Source organism: Haemorhous mexicanus, chromosome 10 (genome assembly GCF_027477595.1).
Source record: "Haemorhous mexicanus isolate bHaeMex1 chromosome 10, bHaeMex1.pri, whole genome shotgun sequence".
NCBI lineage: Eukaryota > Metazoa > Chordata > Aves > Passeriformes > Fringillidae > Haemorhous > Haemorhous mexicanus.
In genome coordinates, this window is record NC_082350.1 from 7507432 (window position 1) to 7526985 (window position 19554).

General features: G+C 49.7%; 1 protein-coding gene across 1 annotated transcript; it reads left to right on the forward strand.

The window, feature by feature from the left end:
• Positions 1–287: 287 nt before the first annotated feature.
• On the forward strand, positions 288–16642 carry EFHD1 (EF-hand domain family member D1). Its single transcript, XM_059855185.1, has 4 exons — positions 288–679; positions 8153–8300; positions 13873–14007; positions 15007–16642. The coding sequence occupies exons 1-4, from the start codon at positions 384–386 to the stop codon at positions 15139–15141; spliced, it is 714 nt and encodes a 237-aa protein (XP_059711168.1). The 5' UTR covers positions 288–383; the 3' UTR covers positions 15142–16642.
• Positions 16643–19554: the final 2912 nt, after the last annotated feature.

Below are 19554 nucleotides of genomic sequence, written 5' to 3' on the forward strand. Positions count from 1 at the left end.
GGTTCCCTGCATGAGGATGTGGGGAGACAGCCTGTGTGGGTCATCTGTGTGGGGATGGCTGCTGTGTGGGAGAGCATACACGTCAGAGGTCAGCCTGGGGGACAGAAGCGCACCACATGCGCAGGGTACCTCCGCATGCAGCGGCAACAACCCCCACGACCTCCCTCTTTCCCCCCACCCACCTCCCTCCCTTCTTCCCCGTCCCGCCGCTCCTCCTTAAGTGCCCGCCCTGTCCCAGCCTCCCTCCGCCCCGTCCCGCCCCGTCCCGCCCTGCTCCCTCCAAGCGAGGGAATAAAGTTGCGCACCGGGGCGGGCGGTCCTGGCTAGAGCGAAGCAGGGCAAACGCGGGCAGCAGTGCGGCTCGCCGGCGGGAGCGCCGGGCCATGGCCTCGCAGGAGCTGGCGCAGAAGCTGCAGCGGCGGCTGCAGCTGGAGGAGAGTGGGGCAGCGGCGGAGGGCGAGGCAGAGGCGGTCAAGGGCGCGGCGGCGGCCGGGGACGTGGAAGAGCGGAGCTGCTTGACGGCCAGTGCGGGCGCAGAGCTGAGCGCTAAGCTGTGCCGGCGGCAGGACATAAACGAGGGCGCGGCGCAGCCCCGGCGGGCCGCCGTCTTCAACCCCTACACCGAGTTCAAGGAGTTCAGCCGCCGGCAGATCAAGGACATGGAGCGCATGTTCCGCCTGTGAGTGGGGCGGGAGCGGGGCGGGGGGCTCGCTGCCCGGCCCGTGGGCTCTGGGGCTGGGGCTCTGCCTTCCCCCGCAGCCCCTCCCGGCGCCGGCCCCCGGGGGCACATCTGGAAAAGGGCTGCCCGCTCTCAGCGGCACGCTCGCATTTCTCCGCGGTTTTGCGGTCGGGCTGGAGGAAGCCGCGGCGCGTTCGCAGCGCCATCTGATCCCCAGATTGTCCCTGTGCTTTGCCGGGGGTGCTCGTAGAGTTTGCCTGAGGCTCAGCCCTGCTTTTAACTCACGGCCTCTGCTCTGCCTGGGATTGGAACGGCGGCTGTTTCTGGTGGCACCCAGGAGCTATGGCTTTGCGGGACGCTCTGGGTAGGACGGGGGGAGAGCACAGGCAGTCTTCTGCCCCACATCCTGGGGTACCAAGTGGGTCTATGTCCCGGGGCCCCGCAGAGGCGCTGGACATTTGCCCGAAACAACTGCGACCCTGAGCACCCCTAGCAGTCTTACTGGCTCTGCCTGGCAGTGTCCTAGCTCCACGCAAAGTCCTGTCTGCCGGGCTTGGTGCTCCCTCCAGTGTACCCAAGCAAAGGTTGAGCGCAGCTTCCTCTTGCTACTCCTTTCGTGGGGGGCTGGGATGGGATTCCCCTCCCAGCAGGAAGGTTTGTGTTAAAGTCAAGCTGCTGCTAGCCACAGGGAAAGCTGCTTCTGTAAGCAGAAAGGCTTGGCCCTCCGCGGGACCATGATCCTGCCTTTTTCTCTCCTCCAGACTCTGTCCTGCTCCTGCAGTTAGGCTGTGTCTGGGTACCTTTGTCCGCACTCAGTTTTCCCTCCAGCACCACAGACCCGTCCTGAGGGCCAGTGTCCTCCCAGCCCCACAACAACCTGCCAGACTGGGAGGGAGCCGCTGCCAGGCAGGAGATGGGAGGACTGTAGAGCAAGGTGTGAAGATGTACTTCACCTTATGGAGGTGACTGAAGTGAGATTTGTAACTCGTTAGATCATTGCTCTCCTAGCTGAAAGCTGCCTTGGGCACCTTGGATTGTTGTGAGGATATCAGGAGCTGGTTGAATGCTGTCAGCTCTCAGCACTGCTGGGTGTTGCCTGTCCCAGCCAGGCTGTTGCTACAGGAGACCAGGCGATGGGCTTTTGTGAGCCTGCTGGAGTTTGGAGTTCTTTGTTGCACAGGCAGTGTTGTGTTGGCAGCTGGTGCAGGAAGCGAGGTGGTCCAGGCGGGACTGCTGCTCCACTCTCTCCTGTGCCCCTTTTCACTGTGCTTAAAGGAGATCCACTCTATGGAATGCTGAGACATGGTGCTGTGCGGACTGGAGGACAAACAATGCAGGCAAGGCCTGAAAACTGTGTGTGAGAGCCTGGACTGGGCAGTGGCACTGCCTCAATAGGGAAGAGTAAAGAAATGGCGGTGGTTTTGGGAAATAAAAAGTGGAAGAGCTGAACTGCAGCCTAATTTTTCAACAATGAGCTCATTAAACACTGGCCTTGTAAGCAGGAAAAGCTAGGCTTTGCAGTTGAATGCTAATCAGCTGGTCAATGTAGCTGGAAAGCATTGCATACCCTGAGAACTGCTGATGCCAAAGGGGGGAGAAGGTGGGCTGCATGGTCCCCTATTGTGTTTCCTGGACAGGCAGCCAGGAAACCGTGTCCTGGTGTTCACTGTTACAGGCACCTGAGGTTTGCAGTGGCAGAGGATCTTGTCTTTGGTCCATCTGCTGCCAGTGACCTGTCTCAACTATTGGCTGACATCACGTGCTCCATGAGGAGAGGAAATGTTCCCCTTAATTCCTGTCAGTCAGAGCTTGAGTTAATGTGATTAAGGCTTTAATTCTCTGTATGGCTTATTGGCCCAGGCCACCACAACTCGGGGTCTTTCTTACATCCCTCCATCCCTCTCTTATTTTTTTCCTTTAGTATCTTCTCATTGCCACAGGATGCCAGGTTTCCACTACAAAACTTCCCATCTAATAAAATGTTTCTTATCAGTTTAGTGGGACTTTTAAATCTGTAATTCAGACTAAATTTGAACCTGTGGTCCTGTGCATGATGTGGGCTGGGTCATGGTGTTCCAGCTGAAAAAGACGTCTTGGTGATAGTGGCTACCCTGAATGCCTGTCAGGCCATCCCATGGTATGGATGGTGGCTGTGACTGCCAGGGTGGAAGCAAAGAACTCTTCTGAAAGTGGGTCTTCTCAAAAGATAGTGCTCCATCCAGTGCTGTGTTCTGCTGGCTACACTAAGAGCATCCTTCCAGAGCAGAAATAATGCTCTTTGCTCTGGCTGCTGCAGTTGGGCTCACTTTCCCCCCTCTCTTGCCCAAGCCTCCTCTTGTCAGCATCTCTCCTTTTTGGCCCCATTCCACTGGAGATGGGATGCAGGTATCTGCTGGAGTGCTGGGTGCAGGCAGCTTTCATGGTGGGTATATTTTTTGGCAGAAACCAGGAAGTCTCCTAAGGCAGACTCTGGCTAATTATAATGTGACCTAATTAGCTGCCTATTCTGAAAATATGTGAGGACCATGATAAACTCTCTTTCCTGAGTTGTCTAAGTGAACTCTCAGGGCCTCCAGAGTCTCACAGCTCCACTTGGTGCCATCTTTGTCCAGGAAAATGACAGAGGGGGAAGTGAAAGCCAGGCAGTGAGGCTCTGCCTGGCAGGGATGACCTTTATGAGAAATGTAGGGGGGAGGAAAACAGAGCAGCTTCATCATTGGGGTGCGAGGGAGTGGAGAAATTCCAGCCTTGCTATTGCTTTTTATATCTAGGGAATTTCATGTGTTGCCCACACATTGCATAAGTGCATTGTATCTGGCTGGTAGGAGAGGCTGTGATGTCCCCTTGCCCTCCTGGAGCCACTTTGCCAGGTGTCTCAGCCTCATCTGACATGCTGCAGCAGACCTGCTCTCTCCAGAGGTGCCGTGGGCCGTATGTGACCGGCTGTCTGTGGACTTGCAGTGGGCAGGAAGGTTATTCCCATGGGGACTCTGTCTGGGCCTGCAGGTCTTGCCCAACGTCTTGGAGAAGATCTTAGTGGAGGAGAGTCTCATCTTGCCCTCATGTCCCTCCAAGAGCAGGAGAGCTCCTTCTGCCTGGGCTGGGAGGATGAAGCTGCGTGTGGCTGAGGAGCCTGTTCCTGTCCCCACCCTGGTATGGAGGAATTGTTTCCAAAGCTCTTGGCAATAGAATTGACTATTCCATTTGGAATGGAGCACCAATGATCCCATCTAGTTCAACTGCCTGATTGCTTCAGCGCTGACCAAAAGTTAAGCCCTGTTATTAAGGGCATTGTCTAAATGTCTCTTAAACACTGACAGGCTTGGGGCACTGACCACCTTTCTAGGAAGCCTGTTCCAGGGTCTGACAATCCTCTCAGGCTGAAAAAAAGGCTTCCTCAGGTCCAGTCTGATCTCCTCTGAGGCAGTTTTGAACCATTCCCATTTATCCTATCACTAGATATCAAGGAGCAGAGATTAGCACCACCTTCTCCATGTAAGGTGAAACACAATGCTCAGAGGGAATAAAGTGCTACTTAGGATTTGAAATATTTAAGAGGAGATTATTACTTTAGCACCATTATTCCAACTGCTTTACTTCAAAGCCTCAGTTAGGCCATTGCAGCATACAGGAACTGCAGATCAAAGTACAGGTGCCCATAGTATGTGAAGTAAGCTAAGGTGCAGCAAACATGTATGGGGAGAGCAGGTTCTCATTCCAGCTTTTCTCAAGAAATGTCCATGTTTAGAAACTGCTCTTTGATCCTTCAGCATCTGTAATTTCTCATTCAGTTGTCCTTTTTTTGTTAAGTGGGGTTTAGAGGCAGCTGGAACGTGACTACAGAGTCACTACAGGTGATGCAGTCCTTGGCATCTCCTTTGTCCTCCCTTCCTGATCCCTCTTTCTTCTGCGATGTAAACCCCCAGCACCTGTGGAATACCAGTGCCATGTTTGTGCCTAAGAGACACAAGTCTGTTCAGCAAGTATTCCCTCCTTCCTCTGGTTTTGTCTCCTGCTTTCCTCTCCCAGTGCTTCAGCAGCCAGGCATGCTCTGCAGTCTGGGTGGAAGCGAGCCAGCATGAGAATCTGGGTGCATCCTTGTTGCAGCAGATTTTGGCAGCCACTGCCTTGTCTCACTGCTGCCAGGAACACTGCTGTGGCAGCAGTGTGGCAAAGTTTCATCACAGCGGCCACGGTGCCCGTACCTGCCTGCGGCATCCCAGCTGTTCCGGGTGGGATGTGCTGTAGCCGTGGCACTGACCTGCTGCTGGAGTCACCTTCCTGTGACATGAGATGTCTGTGCCTGTTGACACAATTCCCCTCTGTCTGTAATGCCTGTGCATCACTCGGGTGAGGCTTGGCTCATGCCCCAGGGAGCTTTGAGTGTGAAGGAAGCAAAGCTCTGGTGTCACAGCAGGACAGTGAGTGATGGCAGGGCTCGCCAGGCACCTCAGTGCTGCGTGCTCTTGCCATGCCACTCCCGGAGATCAGGTTGGGATGGCTCCCCCGGATGCTGGGGTGTGTTTAACTTGCCTTGGTGCCCTCTTCCAGCTCTTTCTGTGAAGGTAATGGCTGTCCATCACCAGGGTGCAGGCAGCTGTGTGTGAGAGGTGTCCGGGGCTGTCTGAGCCCAGGGTCCTGAAAGGGGGCTCCCAAAAGGCAGACAGGGGAGTTTTATAATCTCTTGAAAGGCAGACTGTGGGGTCTTTGGTAGGACTGAGGTGTGCTGGGAGCATCAACTGACCAGCAAGGTGCAGTCTGCATTGTGCCCCACAGTGCTGAATGCCTGGATCTGTTGGGGGTGGGTGGTGGGGAATGAATAGTGCTGTTTCTCGTGCCATGTAAATATGCCTCTCCCTAAATAGTCTGGCTGTGCAGCAGCTGGGTGGCTGTACCCAGGTCCTAAAATAGTTTGGCTGTTTTAGGAGGCGAGGGGGCAGGGAGGGAATGTAGCAGTTTGCAGGGTGCTGCCATTGGGTTTCAGTGCCCCTCTGTCTGGCTGTCCCTGAGTGTAGGGGACTGGTAACCTGATTTCTGGGTGCTTCTCAGCACCAGCTGTACTCATGCTCAACACCCATTGTGTGGCTGGTACAGAGTGCTGCTCAGCCAGGCCTGCTGTTGGCAAGACCCCATTTCTCACAATCCTGGCTTTGTCCTGCCTCTCTGCAGGGATGAGCCCTGAAGCTGTGCCCCATGCTTAACCCTTTCAGGGCAGTGTACTGACCCCTGGGCCAGTGTTTACCTACAGATAGTGTCCATAACAGGAGGGTGAGATGACCACAGCAGGCACGGGCTGGGCTTGTGCCCTACTTCTGCCTTCATCTTTTTACACAGAGCTTCCGTGCGGGGCTGGGCAGTGTCCCAACCCCAGATGAACAGCCCTCGGTATTACTTTGCTTCTGCATCCAGCCAATGGACAGCATGAGCCTGCTAGCCCCCCCAAAAAATGCAATCCCAGATGCCTTTCTGCCATTGCACTTTTTTTTTTTTTTGCTGCTGTGTCTAATCAAAGGCACTGCATCTTCAACAGTGACAGCTCTGTACCCTTTCTCCCAAACTTGAAAGAAAAGCAAATTGACAATTAAATATTGCACTTGCTATGCTTCTGTGATGTCTTAGAAGTGCATCTCAGTGCTGGGTTGGGTAATGCTGTGAATGTGCTTTAATTAACTGACACCTTCCTTGCTGTGAAGAACCTGCTGTACTTCTTCCTTGTGACATCCCAGGTCTGTGACCTGGTTTCTGCTCTGATGGAGGTTTCTTTCCTAGTTTTTGAGAAGGTGGTCCAGCCTGGTGGGCTCATGGGTTTGCTGGGTATAGATAGATAGTGCAGGCAGATTGGTAACAGGGGCTCTGTGCCAGCATAGTCTGGCAGTTATGTCCCTGTCATTGGAAGTCTCTTAGCCCTGGGACCCTTGGAAACTAAGAGCCACAGGGAGTATCAGAAGTACTTGTGGGGGTGGTGGGACTCTGCAAAGTCATGGAGGCCACCCTAGTTTGGGGAAAAAACATATTGTGCCTATGCTCATGAAAGCAGGGGCAGAGATCTTGGCTGCAGCTCTGCCTTGTGCTGCTCACGCCTGTACGCAGTTTGGGGCTGGTGGCTTTGTTCGTGCCTTCCTTTGCCACAGCTTCCTCTGTGGCTGTGAGGTTTTTCAGCTGGAAAGGGCTTTCTTCCAGGGTAACCACAACTGTGCAGATCTTTGTCTGGGATGGCTACAGCCCTCATTTCTTTGGAAGAGTGCTAATAGTCAATAAAAGATGATGGGTGGGGGGATTTGGCTGGCTCCTGCCCACTAGAAAGCTTCGGCACTGTGCCTAGGGTTTCCTTCTGAATGGTTGAAAGGATTTAGCTCTGTCAGGGTTGAGAGGGTGGCAGGGGGGCAGTGGTAGGCTGTATGCCAAGGCTGAGCCCACCTTGGAAGACTCTTCCCTGTCCTCTCCTGTGAAGCCCTAGCTCTGTGCTGAACCTTGATGGCAAGACCAGGATGAAAGAGGGCTGTTGAGCAGCTGATAACAGCACCCATCCCTGCAGCTTTTGGACTTTGAAAGCTGGTGATAGCCCTGGTGGGTGTGAAGTGCTGGTTGCTGGATGGGCGGATGCTTTACTCACACCCACAGCAGATGTTGGGAGGAGTTGGTGCACAGTCCCAGGCTGTGCACAGCAGATCACTTGCTGCCTCCCCATCCCTAAAGCACTCTTCCCCTTGCACTGGTGCTCTCTTCTGAACAGTCCTTGCAGTCCTTTGTGCTCCATAGAGAGCATGGTTCCACTCTAGTCTTGCTTCTGGAGGTGGGCACTGGTTTCCTCTGCCAGTCTGGCCCTGTGGTGCAGCCCTGGTACCGCAGCCCTGGTACCACAGCCCTGGTTAGAATTGCTGTGTTCCCCTGGAACTGTCTTTCTGCCCTGCCCAGGGACACAGAATAAACAGCTGCCCTGAAGTGCAGCTCTTATAGCGGTGCTTGTTGTAGTACAAAAGCATTTTGGAGAGAAAAGATCTTAACAGCTAGGAGGGAAGAGTTTTGCTTACAGAGAAAGTTTGCTTTCTGCTTGGTCTCTGCTTCCTGTTTCTCCTTGAAACTAGCTGGAAACCTGGCAGCAGCTGACTCTGCATGCCTTTGCCTCACCACATTGGTGCATGGTGTAAGCTGCGTGCAAGTCCTTTGTGCTGGACAGGCAAGTGGGTGAAATGGAAATCCCACTGAGATAAGCTGAGTTCCTCTGTGCTCCTTCTGTGTGGGTTGTTTGGTCTGAGCTCCCCTGAGTACTTCTCTCTTTAGTGAGACAGCTCTGAAAGCTGACAGCTACTTGTCTGAGCTTAATATATCTTAGTACTGGCCATGTCATGCAGCTTCCGCTCTCCCCTAAGCTTTGACTCACACAGTGACTTTTGTCCATGTGCACAGTTCCTCTTCTGGGTGGATGAGTATGGGGATGGTGAGGGTTAACCCTTTCCCCTTTGTACCCTGCAGATATGACTCAGGACGGGATGGATATATCGACCTGATGGAGCTGAAGCTCATGATGGAAAAGCTGGGAGCTCCGCAGACCCACCTGGGGCTGAAGAACATGATCAAGGAGGTGGATGAAGACTTTGATGGGAAGCTCAGCTTCCGTGAGGTGAGGGTGGCTGCAGTAACAGACAGGGGTGTGGCTGTGGGGTTGAAGGAAGAGGCAGCTGGGCTCCATATCTGTGGGCTGTAGGTAGCCCTCTCCCCTCTGTGTTTTTCCAGTGGTGGGATGCAGTAGTGAAGGCAGTGGGCTTCCCCGTCTCGAGGTGCGGAGCGCTGTTAAACTCCATCTCCATGTGGCAGTCATGGTACCTGATACCAAAGCTCTCCAACCTCCCTGCTTGCTTTGGAAGCACATTTGAGCCCTGTTGCAGCTGCTGGGAGTGCTCACTGAGCTCCCTGTTGTAGCTGGAGGGAGTTATGTCCCTTGAGTTTCCAGGTCTCATTGCTTGGCTCCTGTGGTACAGCAGCTGGTGCAGTGCAGGAGCTCCGCTTGGAGCAGCTCATCTCATGGGGCACAAAAGGTTCTCTCTTCCAGTTGGTATTGGGACCCTCTCTACATCATGCAGTGACCAGCCATGGCAAGCTTTATGAGGGGTGGTCCCATCCCTACAGCAAGGAATAAATGTGTGGATGCAGCAGTTTGGTACTGCATGCTGGCTCAGCAGGGACACAGCTCAAACAGGTCTGTCTGTTACCACTGTATTGTGACAGCTGGGAGGACAGGCCAGAATCCTCTGCTAGGCAGAGGAAGAGAGGAAATTTGAGCAGTGACCTGCATGTACTCAGGGGTACCCATATAATCTCAGCAGAAAGGGGGAACCCAGGTACCAAAAGCTCCTGTTGCATCATCTCCTCCTCTCAGACTTTGATAGCTGGCTTGGCCACAAGCAAATGTCACACTGTGGTTTTCTGAATTAACCCACAGCCTCTTAGGTAGCAAGAGGAGGGGCAGCACTGTGTATGTCCTGCACCGGTTTTGAGGGCTGTGCTGCTTCCTTCTGTCCCGTCGGATGCCTGCAGTGGGCCCCAGCTGGGCTCCCTGGTTTCTGCAGGCATGATGCTCTCACCATGCCTCTTCCAGGGCAGGGCTCAGAATGTCAGGCTCTCCATTGTGGAAGTTTGCAAGCTTTGTCAGTGCTGGGAGGGAGGATGAGCAGCCGAGGCCTGTGACTGGCTGGGCTGGTTGGGGCATGAGGGGTGGCTGTCACTCACAGAGCTGCTGCACCATCTCTCTGCACTGGCACATCACACCACGTTCCTCTGCTTTTGTGCCCCAAGAGCTTTGTTGGATTTATTTCACTGCAAGAGGGCAGCACAAAAAGACAGAGGCCAAAGACGTGGGTTACAAGAGAGGGGAAAGGATATGCAAATTTGGGAACTGAGAACCTGTCCCTGAGTTCCCTGCTGCCCGGTCAGAGGTGAACTGGAAGTAGCAAAGAATCCAGTGGAGCAGGAAAAGCACCATGCCCATGGCCCCAGGTCTCTGATTGCCAAATCACTGTGTAGACTGAGGAGCCCTTTGTGTGCGTTCTGGGCCACCCTTCATTGCAGGTGAAGAGCTGGGGGCAGCCTCTGGGCTTGCTGCAGGGGCTCTCTCCCATGGAAGAGAAATGTCTTTATCCTCAGGGCCCTGAAAGATGCTATGTCCTAGCATCAGTGGCATGGCACGAGTAGCAGAGCAGCTCCTCTTCTGCTGCCACCTGTTTGGAGCACAGCCTCCTGCAGGGGTGCCTGTGCTGCCAGCCTCTGGCATGTGGCACACAGCAGCTGGTGCTGTTGAAGTGTCTTGCCAGAAGGGAAAACAATGGTCATGCAACAAGCTTGCATGAAGAGGCCCATGGGTTGGAATGAGAGAGCATCACTGGCAGAGCTCTGGAGACAAATTACACAGCAGCTTTGGCAGACACACAAAGCTTCCTGTGGTAGAGAGGAGCAGGATGCTTCTTGCCTTGCTGCAGGTGTGCCCTGTCCAGCTACTGTGTTCAGGCAGAGGGCTGACAAGGAAGCAGGTTTCCTGGTGGGTCAGGAGACCTCAACCATAGGCCTGTCCCATTCTGCTTCTCATTGGTGGTGGCAAGCATGTGAAGGGTGACTAAACTGACTTGGGTCATTCAGATTATATCAGGAGAAACCTGGTTTAAATGAGTGTCTGAACTCAGTAGTGTGCATCTATAGTATTGGAGGGCTCCTGTCTGCCTATCCAGAGAATACCAAGTCCTGGCATACCTGCATGAACGTACTATTCTTGTGGCCTGGCCATTGACCTTTGAACGTCCACCAATACATTAACAATTAACTGTACAAAACTCCTGCTGTGACTCAAGCAATGAAATTTAGACTTAAAAAGATAAGGTATAGTGGGGGGAAAAACCCCCACACCTCTGACTGTCTAATTCCATCATTACCCCTGGAAACTGGAGTTAATTGCTGTGATAGTGTGTAATTGGAGCTGCTACTTAGAACCCACAGAAATCCACCCACTGCCCCCTATACCCTCACCAGCTGAGATGTTGACTCACATGATGTGTTTGCTACCAGGGTTGGTGCAAACCACATCCTTACATAGTACTGCTTTTCTGGCAAGCTGTTGTTGCAAGGCTACTGCTGCTGCCTGTCAGTCCCACACCTTTCCTTGCATGATGCCCAGCCTGGCTCTGTGTCGTAGGTCTTGGGTCATGAAGGATGTGACAGCAGATAGCATTTACCAGGTTGGTGGGTTGGAAAGTGTGGGTCATGTTGTCCTCTTTGAGAGCAGAGCTTTGAAAGGTGCCTACCTACATTATTCACTTTTGCTTCTCTGTTGACATTTCCTTGAGACTTAGCTGCACATGGTGTGTCCTGGGTCCAGCAAGGGTGTTACACAGGCTGGCAATGGGAGCTGAATGCAGATTGCTGGTGTTCTCTAGTTAGTAAGAACCAATACCTCAAGGTAAGGTGGTAAGGTGAGCTGCAGGCTGTGTGCTGGAGCGATTGCTGCTGAGCTCCTGTGGGAACCATCATGATGTCCCATAGTGCACCTTGCTGGATCCTTGGGACTAAAATTATGCTCTGTCCACCCTAAGCAGTGTTTTAGTCCCAAGTTTCCTTTAACTCAGCCTGCCCTTTGTGGCCACAGCAGCCTATATTCTTCTAGACGACTGCTGTGCCATCCCTTAGTTTCAGGATGATTCATGCTCACTTGTAATCATGACCCAGTCCCTCCCCAGGTGACAGCTGTATCAGACCTCAGGATTGTGCTGCCTCCACTGCTCTTTTCCAGTGCCAGGAAGTGGGACTTTCAGGGCGGAGCAGGAGGAAACCTGACTAATTGCAGCCTAGCTGCCAGCCCTCTGTGTCACAGTGCCTGGTGGTGGCAAAGGGGAACTAGCCAGAGCCCAGTGGATCTGAGCAGAGGGAGAGGATGTCTTGGGGAGGATTTTGCTTCTTTCTAAAAGAAACCATTTATTTCCTATGTGAAAACCAGTGAACCATGTATTTGGTTTGTTTCTTATGTGTATGTATTGGGTTTGCATGGCCAGGTTTTCATAGCAGGGGGTCTACAAGGAGTGGCTTCTGTGAGAAGCTGTTAGAATCTTCCCCTGTGTCTGGTAAGCCAAAGCCAGCTGGCTCCAGGACAGACCTGCCACTGACTAAAGTGAGCCAATCAGGAATGATAGTAATGGCTCTGTGATAACATATATAAGAAGGTTAAAAAGTTCTTGTGCAGAGGTAATTATGGCCAGAGAAGAGAGGAGTGAGAATATGTGAGAGGAACAGCTTTGCAGACACCTGGGTCAGTGGAGAGGGAGGGACAGGATGTGATCCAGGTACTGGAGCTGAGGTTCTCCTGCAGCCTGTGGTGAAACAGGCTGTCCTCTTGCAGCCCATGGAGGATACCCATGCCAGAGCAGGTGGTTGCATGAAAGGAAGATGTGAACCCATGGGAAGCCCATGCTGGAGCAGGGGAAGGACTCTTCTCCCTGCACAGTGGCAGGAACAACCTGTGAAGAACTGACCATAACCCCCATTCCCTACCTCCCTGTGCTGCTGGATACAGGAGGTAGAGCTGGCAAGGAGGGAGGGGTGAGGGGAAGGTGACTTTAAGATTTATTTTACTTCTCATCATCCTGCTCCAATTTTGGTAGTAATAAATTCAATTAATATCCCCAAGTTGAGCCTTTTTTGCCTATGACAGTATTTTAGTGAATAATTTCTCCAGGGCCTTAGAACTCATGAACTTTTGTTATATTTTCTCTCCCCTATCCAGATGAGAAGGGGAGGGATAGGGCTTTGGTAGCCTGGCATCCAGCCAGGATCAACCAACTACAATGTGCTTGGAGAAGGAAAATTCCCTTGCCAAGGCCAGCCTGTTTTCTGCTTGCCCTGTGCTGAGCACTCATAGGTTAAGAGGCTGTTGCACGGAGCAGTGCCTGGTGAGCTGCCTGTGCGAGAGGGCAGCCAGCGCTGCTGTCATCTCCACACCCTTCCTCATGGGAGGCCTACCCAAACTCTTGCTTTCCCACCAGCTTCTGCGAGCAACTTGAAGCAGGGCTGTCTCAGTGTGACTGCTGTGTCTCTGCTGCCCTCCTCTGGGGCCGCTCGGGCTCTCCATAGAAAACATCAGACTCCCCAGCCTGGCAGTCTGAGGAGCACAGCACTAGAGATATTTGATGTTCCTATGCAAAGGGATTTCAGGGCAAGCCTACCTGGTATCTGCAGCCCTCTGGCCTGGCCTGAAGTGCTGCATTAGCACAGCTTTGTTGCTTTGTGCTCCTTTTGTACCTGAGTGGGTTGTCCTTGTGTCTGTTCTCTCTGCACTGTTCCAAGCACTGAAACACCTCCTGGGGTCACCAAGAATAGCAGGGAGTTACAGGACCTCTGCAAGTACACCTAGAGCTTCATCATCTTAATCTGGAGTTTGGTCAGCAGGTGGATGGTGGTGCAGAGGTCTTTATTTTTAGGCAGGCAGGTTTTGTTCCTTCTGTTAAAACAAAAAGAAAAAGTATGTTTTTGTGGAATGAGATACAACTCTTTTTGTTTCCCTTTGCAATTCGCTTCCCAGTACACACTCTGCTAAAATGACTCTGGATTTGTTAAATGGGCGTGGTCCAGTGCAGGACAGAAGTTTCACATCAGCTTGCTCTGTGAACTCTTGTTCAAGCCACTCTGTCACAAGGGCCTATACCTGGGCTACTGTTCTCTCTAAAAAGACTGCACTAATGCCTTGGTTCAGGGAGGCATTCAGCTTGAGGTGAACCAGAACTGTGTTTGCCCTGCTTCCATTGTCATGGGATGTGACCTGAGTCCCTAGAACACTGGGGAAGCTGATGGAGGGCTTATGAGGGCTTATGGGGACATAAAGAGCTAAATCTGAGCTTGCCCAGTGGTTGTACTGGGCAGGTGCAGAGGTGGCCTCCTTCCTCTGGCCACACAGAAGCTCTGGCTTGGTAGGAACTGTGCTTTACCAGGGCTCTGATTCCTAGGAAACCTTCTTTTCCTGTGAGATTGCTACTGCTTTTAATCTGTAACAGGATTGTGTACTGGAGCACAAGCTCCTTGCTGCCACTTGGTTTATATAGACCTCGTTTCCTTTGCTCTGAAATGTGAACTCCATCCCTCTCCAGGTGATTGTACTGCTTGTATTTTAAGTTGTTTGAGCCTCAGTGAAAAACCTCAATGTTTCCTCTCTGTATTGCTAGTTCCTGCTGATTTTCCATAAAGCTGCAGCTGGGGAACTCGAGGAGGACAGCGGCCTGTTGACTCTTGCGAAGCTCTCGGAGATAGATGTATCCATTGAGGGAGTTAAAGGAGCCAAGAACTTCTTTGAAGCTAAGGTATGATGTAGCACAGAGGAATAAGAAAAAACTCAGCTGTAGCTGAAGCTCAGCTACTCAGCTGTAGCTGAGTTTCCTTTCAAATTTTATTGGACTCTAGCTAGAGTCTTTCTGTGGCTCAGTCAACACACCAGAGCAATGTCTGGCTGCAACACACCAGCAGTGACTGGCTGACCTGTGTCCCTGTGGCTGGAACTAGGTGGCTGACCTCTTTTAAAGACAAAAGTGTCCTGAAAAACTAATGCAATAGGGACAGAGTTTTCCCATTTTGCAAAACCTCCCTCAACCAGAACACTCTGAGTTCAGTAGTGAACGGAGTGTTTTGGAGTGTAGGATTTCAGATATCTCTTTCTCTGTAACCTTTGGAATCAAAATAATTCTGCAGGGTCGTGAGGTTGGCAGAAAGAGCTGTACACCATCCGAAGCTGACAAAGCGCCCTTTCTGAAAGCTCTCTTGGAGGGAAAATAATCCTGCTTGTTTATATAAGAAGTTTTTTCCCAAGAGCCTAACACAGCTATTGCACAGCAGATGTACTGAGATGAAAGCTGGAAAAATAGCCAGCAAGTAAACAATGTCTCTTTGATCTGCAGATTATCCATGGTGTAGTATGATGTTCTCAGATTTGGCTGTGATTCAGAGTGTTTTCTGCAGTAGTTTCTCCCACTGCATACTCACAACCTATGCCCTACTGCCTGGTAATAGAAATAATGTATGTGACCCAGTACTGATGGCCTTGTTTTAGTCACTTGTTAGTGACTTACTAATAAGTGGCCTTTCTTTTGTGGATGTTAAAGTAAAGGAAAGTAATAGGTATTGTGTGGAAATACCCAAGCATTGCAGTGTAATTAATACTTGGATCTGTCCCGGCAGATGATCCCAGCAAGCACTGGGAGGTGCAGCAAGCAGTTCTGTGTTGGTCATTTGGGAGCAGCTCAGGCTTTGGCTCTCCCTCTGATGCAAGGCTTGACACTTGTTTATTTTCTCTCTGTCTCATAAAGGCTCAAGCCCTCTCCTCAGCCAGTAAGTTTGAAGCAGAGATAAAAGCTGAGCAGGATGAGCGCAAGCGGGAAGAGGAGGAAAGGAAGCACCGCCGAGCAGCTTTCAGGGAGTTAAAGTCTGCATTTACTCAGTAACCAACCAGCCAATATGCACTCTGAAATTGCACACGACTTGGTACTTTTCCCAGATCAGGGCTCTCCTGGACAGAACTGCTTGGATCCTGCCTAAAACTCATCACAGCATTGCTAGCCTTTCTTTCCGGAAGATCCTCCTGAGCTCCTAAGGGCACAACTCTTGCAGTTACTATGCATTTATAATGATGTGAATAGTGGGGGCTGTTTGCTCTGAACTGTTATGAGTACATGACCCTAAAGCAGAAACAGCAGGTAGCAAATCCTGGGTGAGCACTGACAAGCGTCATGTTTGCCTACTTCATTCTTTCCTATAGATTTTCTTTCTCTTAATCCTGTATTAATTCATTCCTTGCTTACAGGCAAGTAGTGAGGTCTTGTGTAAATCAGGGTGTACAAAGTACAGTTTGACTTCTGTATGTTTGTACTGCTGTTGGGTGTTGTCACCCTTTTCTTATTCCTCAAAGCCCCGTGCCACAGGCACCATGAAAACACTGTGAAGAGAGAAAGATAATTATAGGGACATGGATCAAATTCACTGTCATTTCCTGTAACATTTTCTGCCACCCAGCATGTTGAAGAGTCTTCCAGTTTCTCTTCTCTGAAGTGCCATAGTAACAAACCTTTCAATCAGAGGTGAGATTCCCCAAGACTTCAAAGGGAAGAAGCTGGCTCTCTTAAACGAGGAATAGAAAACTGAGTTGCCTGACCATTTATCTTCTTTCACATTCCATCATATTTAGTGTACTGTACAACTTCACTGATATTTTCCAGGCTTAGGCAGCTGTATCTGTTTTTAGGAGATATTGTCAGCTGGACAGTGCAATTGGATGGCACACTGGGGTTTTCTATTTGGAAATTTGCTCATAGCCTGAATCATGAAGGTGACATTGTTTGATTTCATTAGAGGCACAGCAGAGGGCACCAGCTCAGCATACTGAGCTTACAACCCTTGCACAGGGAGCAGGGAGGTGAGCACATTGAACTGAACTGAATTTTGAGGGCTTGCATTATACTATTAGCCATTTTTTTCTTGGAAACACGGGGAACTTGCCCACAAATGTTGAGATGCCCACTGCTTGTCTGGATATAAACACTGTTGGTCATGGCAGGGGAACTTCCCTCAGAGACCTCTTCCAAGACATGTATTTGCTGAAATTCTGCCTCTGCTCTTGCCCAAATTCATGGCAAAATTATTTTTTTTCCCCAGAACAAAACTCACCAGTCATCTTTTCACTTATCTGTTTTGCTTCTTAAACTGTGAGCACTAAACTGTGAGCATGGAATAATAAATAGAAAAACCTCTACTCTTTAATGTCAGGTGAAAGAATTGCTAAACGATTAAACTGTGTATATATCTTCACAGATTATATTTTATAAATCACGCTTTTGTAGCTAAATATTTATAATTAAATGTTTTTATACTTTACAACAAAGCAGATAATTTCATCTTCAATTATTTCTCCTGTTGCTGAAATGTAAAAATAAAGCATTGTTATCTCCAGTCTTGTCTGTGGCTTATTTCAGGTCTTTGAATATAGCATTTTTCACAAATTATAATAGTAATCCCCCAAGTTCAGTGAGTGGGGGAAGTATTCAACCCCTTCTTGATAACACTTCCTGTTCTGCACAGCAGTTCTGGTGTAAAAAGCCCTAATGTTTGCATTCCCTCAGAAAGGGACATGGCTGTGTAAATACTTGAAATACTGCCTACTGCTAAATGTTGACATCTGAAGGTTGTCAGCCTTTCCTTATCTTAAAATAGTCTCAGCCCCCGTAGTGCCCCAGCTGGGAGCTGGGCAGGTTGCTTCAGCTGGAATTCCCTTTGCATTTCCTGCTTCTGCCTTTATTAAGGGAGAAAAAAGAAAAATAACGGGTATCTGAAATTATGTCTCCAAGCATTTTGTTTCTACTATTGCTGATCTAAGCTTTGCTGGCATGGCCACAATGAGGAGGGGGTTCAGGAGGAGGTTTAACCATGCCTTGTTTCAGGTCCAGTGATGAAATAGAAGCCATAAATATTTTATCCCATGCAGCTCTGCTCTGTGCTAATACATTCACTGTGTCTATGAGTCCTCAGGTCTCAGAGGTCTGGTAAAATCAGGGTGAATGTTCCTTTGTCTCTGTTTCCCCAGGAAAATTGTGACACTGCAGCTCTTGATTTTTTTGTTTGTTGTTGGGTTTTGTTCTGCTGCTTTGCACATGCAGCTGGGTGAGGAGCCCAGGGCTGCAGGAGAAGAGGGTGGAAAAAGGCTTTCCAGTGGTTTTATTTAAATAGAATTGAGTCAACTCCAGCTGACAAGTTTCAGTAAGGAAATGAGCATTGTCTATGGTTTTGTTAAATTCAGACGGGTGCTGTTAGTTGGGACCTGCATTCAGTGCAGTGAACAATAAGTGCTTTTGGATGGGCATTTATTTGGAAGTTGCAGCAATGTGTGTTTTGAAATTAGCTGTGCAAAAATGGACATTGGGAATTAATTACTTTCTAAATTGTTCTGTTTTACTGGCAGTTATTGGATTAGATAACCATGTCATTAGGTTATGCAGAAGTACTAAAGAGAAGTTGTCTGGCTGTATGTCCCACCTAAAACAATGTGAAAACACTTAGTCATATTTACCTGTAATTTATCTCTTACAATCCTTGATGCTCTGTCATTTTATGCCTGATGCCACCACAGGTGGCTCTCAAAGCTCCTGGCAATCCCAGCTCTCCTTAGTGATGCCTGCTGGTACATTAATGCCTCTCTGGTATTTCTGACATGCCACAAGTGACTCTTGAGTCGGTGATGGCAAGTAGAGGAGCTTGATGAAAAACCTGTTGCACTTAGTGGCCTTTCTCAGAAGGGACAAATACTTGCCTCAAGTATTTCATGTGTTTCATTCATCTAGAATGGAAACTTAAGGTAGCCCTTGATCCCTGAAGGGATTTTGTTTAACAAAAATGTTACTTTCCCCAGAGTAGGCAAAGTACAGTAGAGGAGTCACTAGCACTTCAGCCAGCACCGAGGGTGCATTCAGCCTGTCTGGATGCTCAGATTGCAGTGGATTTCTCAAGGATGCTCCTGTCACAGTTATTGCAGTTGGCTGCAGGGGACAGCCTATGGCAGCAGGAAGTCTCACCTAAAGAGCTCAGTGTGGTCACAGCAAAGAGAAAGAGAAATAATGCAGTCAAGCTTTTCCTGGCTCAAGGTTCGTGGTTTCTCTGTGAGGATTAAGGGGACAAAATAACATTTTAACCTTATGGGAGTTTCCAAATAAACCCAAGACATCTAAAAGTAATTGTGTGGCAGAAGTAGCAGCTTGTTTGTGGTATTCTGTCTTTTAGCACAAGCCACCTGAGGTGACAGATGCATTGAAGTGACTGACTTTAAAAACTGCAGTTTGCTGCTGTTTTCATTATTTTTAGGGATGTGACAAATGAGGACATGGAAAACAGAGGCTTCTGAGAACATATTGACTCTTCCCAGACAAAATCCCTGGTTATTTCAACAAACAGGGGAACCACTTTTCCAAGTAACAAAATGCAGGACTGGCAAGGGGAAACATGACTGTGACACATCCTTCTGGGCTGCTTTGTGATCATTATTTATCATTTCAAAGCTGTGCTCTGTGTTCATAGCCCTACCAGTGTACCGAGGGAGGCGGGCTCTTGCCTCCAAGCCAGAATGGGTGAAAAGAAGGGGTTAGGAAGGAAAGTTTATAGTATGTTGGGAATGCCGCTTCCCTGCACTTGGGTTTTTAATAGTGTGAATGAATTGGCACAGTAATCCAGGGCTCTGAAGTACATCATGCCCTTGGTACCCAGACTGGCTGCTGGGGTGATATCACACCTACACAATATCAGCTGACATTCTGTCATTGAGCCATGCAGGAATTTTACCACACAGGTACAGTCTTGAATTTTCATGAGATTCTCTCTGTTCTGCTTGAATGAGTTGTGGAAGATTTAAGATGCATCTGCTATTACCAAAAGATTGTCATCTGAGTTTCCTTGAGGTATTTTACAGAAATGCCAAGTTCTGCAGATGAGGAATGTTTCAGATGCTTCTTGAATTTGAAATTGGGTTTTTGGTTTTTTTTTTGGTCTCAGTAATATAATGTTTGTGCTAACTGGGATAAAAAAAATTTCCACAAGTGCTAAACATCTTCCATCTCAGATAAAGGTTGTCTTAGAGCATGTGAAAATATTTTTGAGTCCTCAAACTCACATTTGATAAGTAGAATAACAAGGCACAGCTGCTTCTGCAATTAAATTGGAAGTTCTCACTGACAGCTTGAAATGCAGCACGGTCTCCCTCCCTCCCTCTCTTTATCGTTATTAGTATTGGCACAAGCTGTGTGACAACAACCAGGGGGATTGAATGCAGCTTATCAGAGGCCAGCCCTTTTCTAGGGAGCTTTGCTTTTCCATACCAG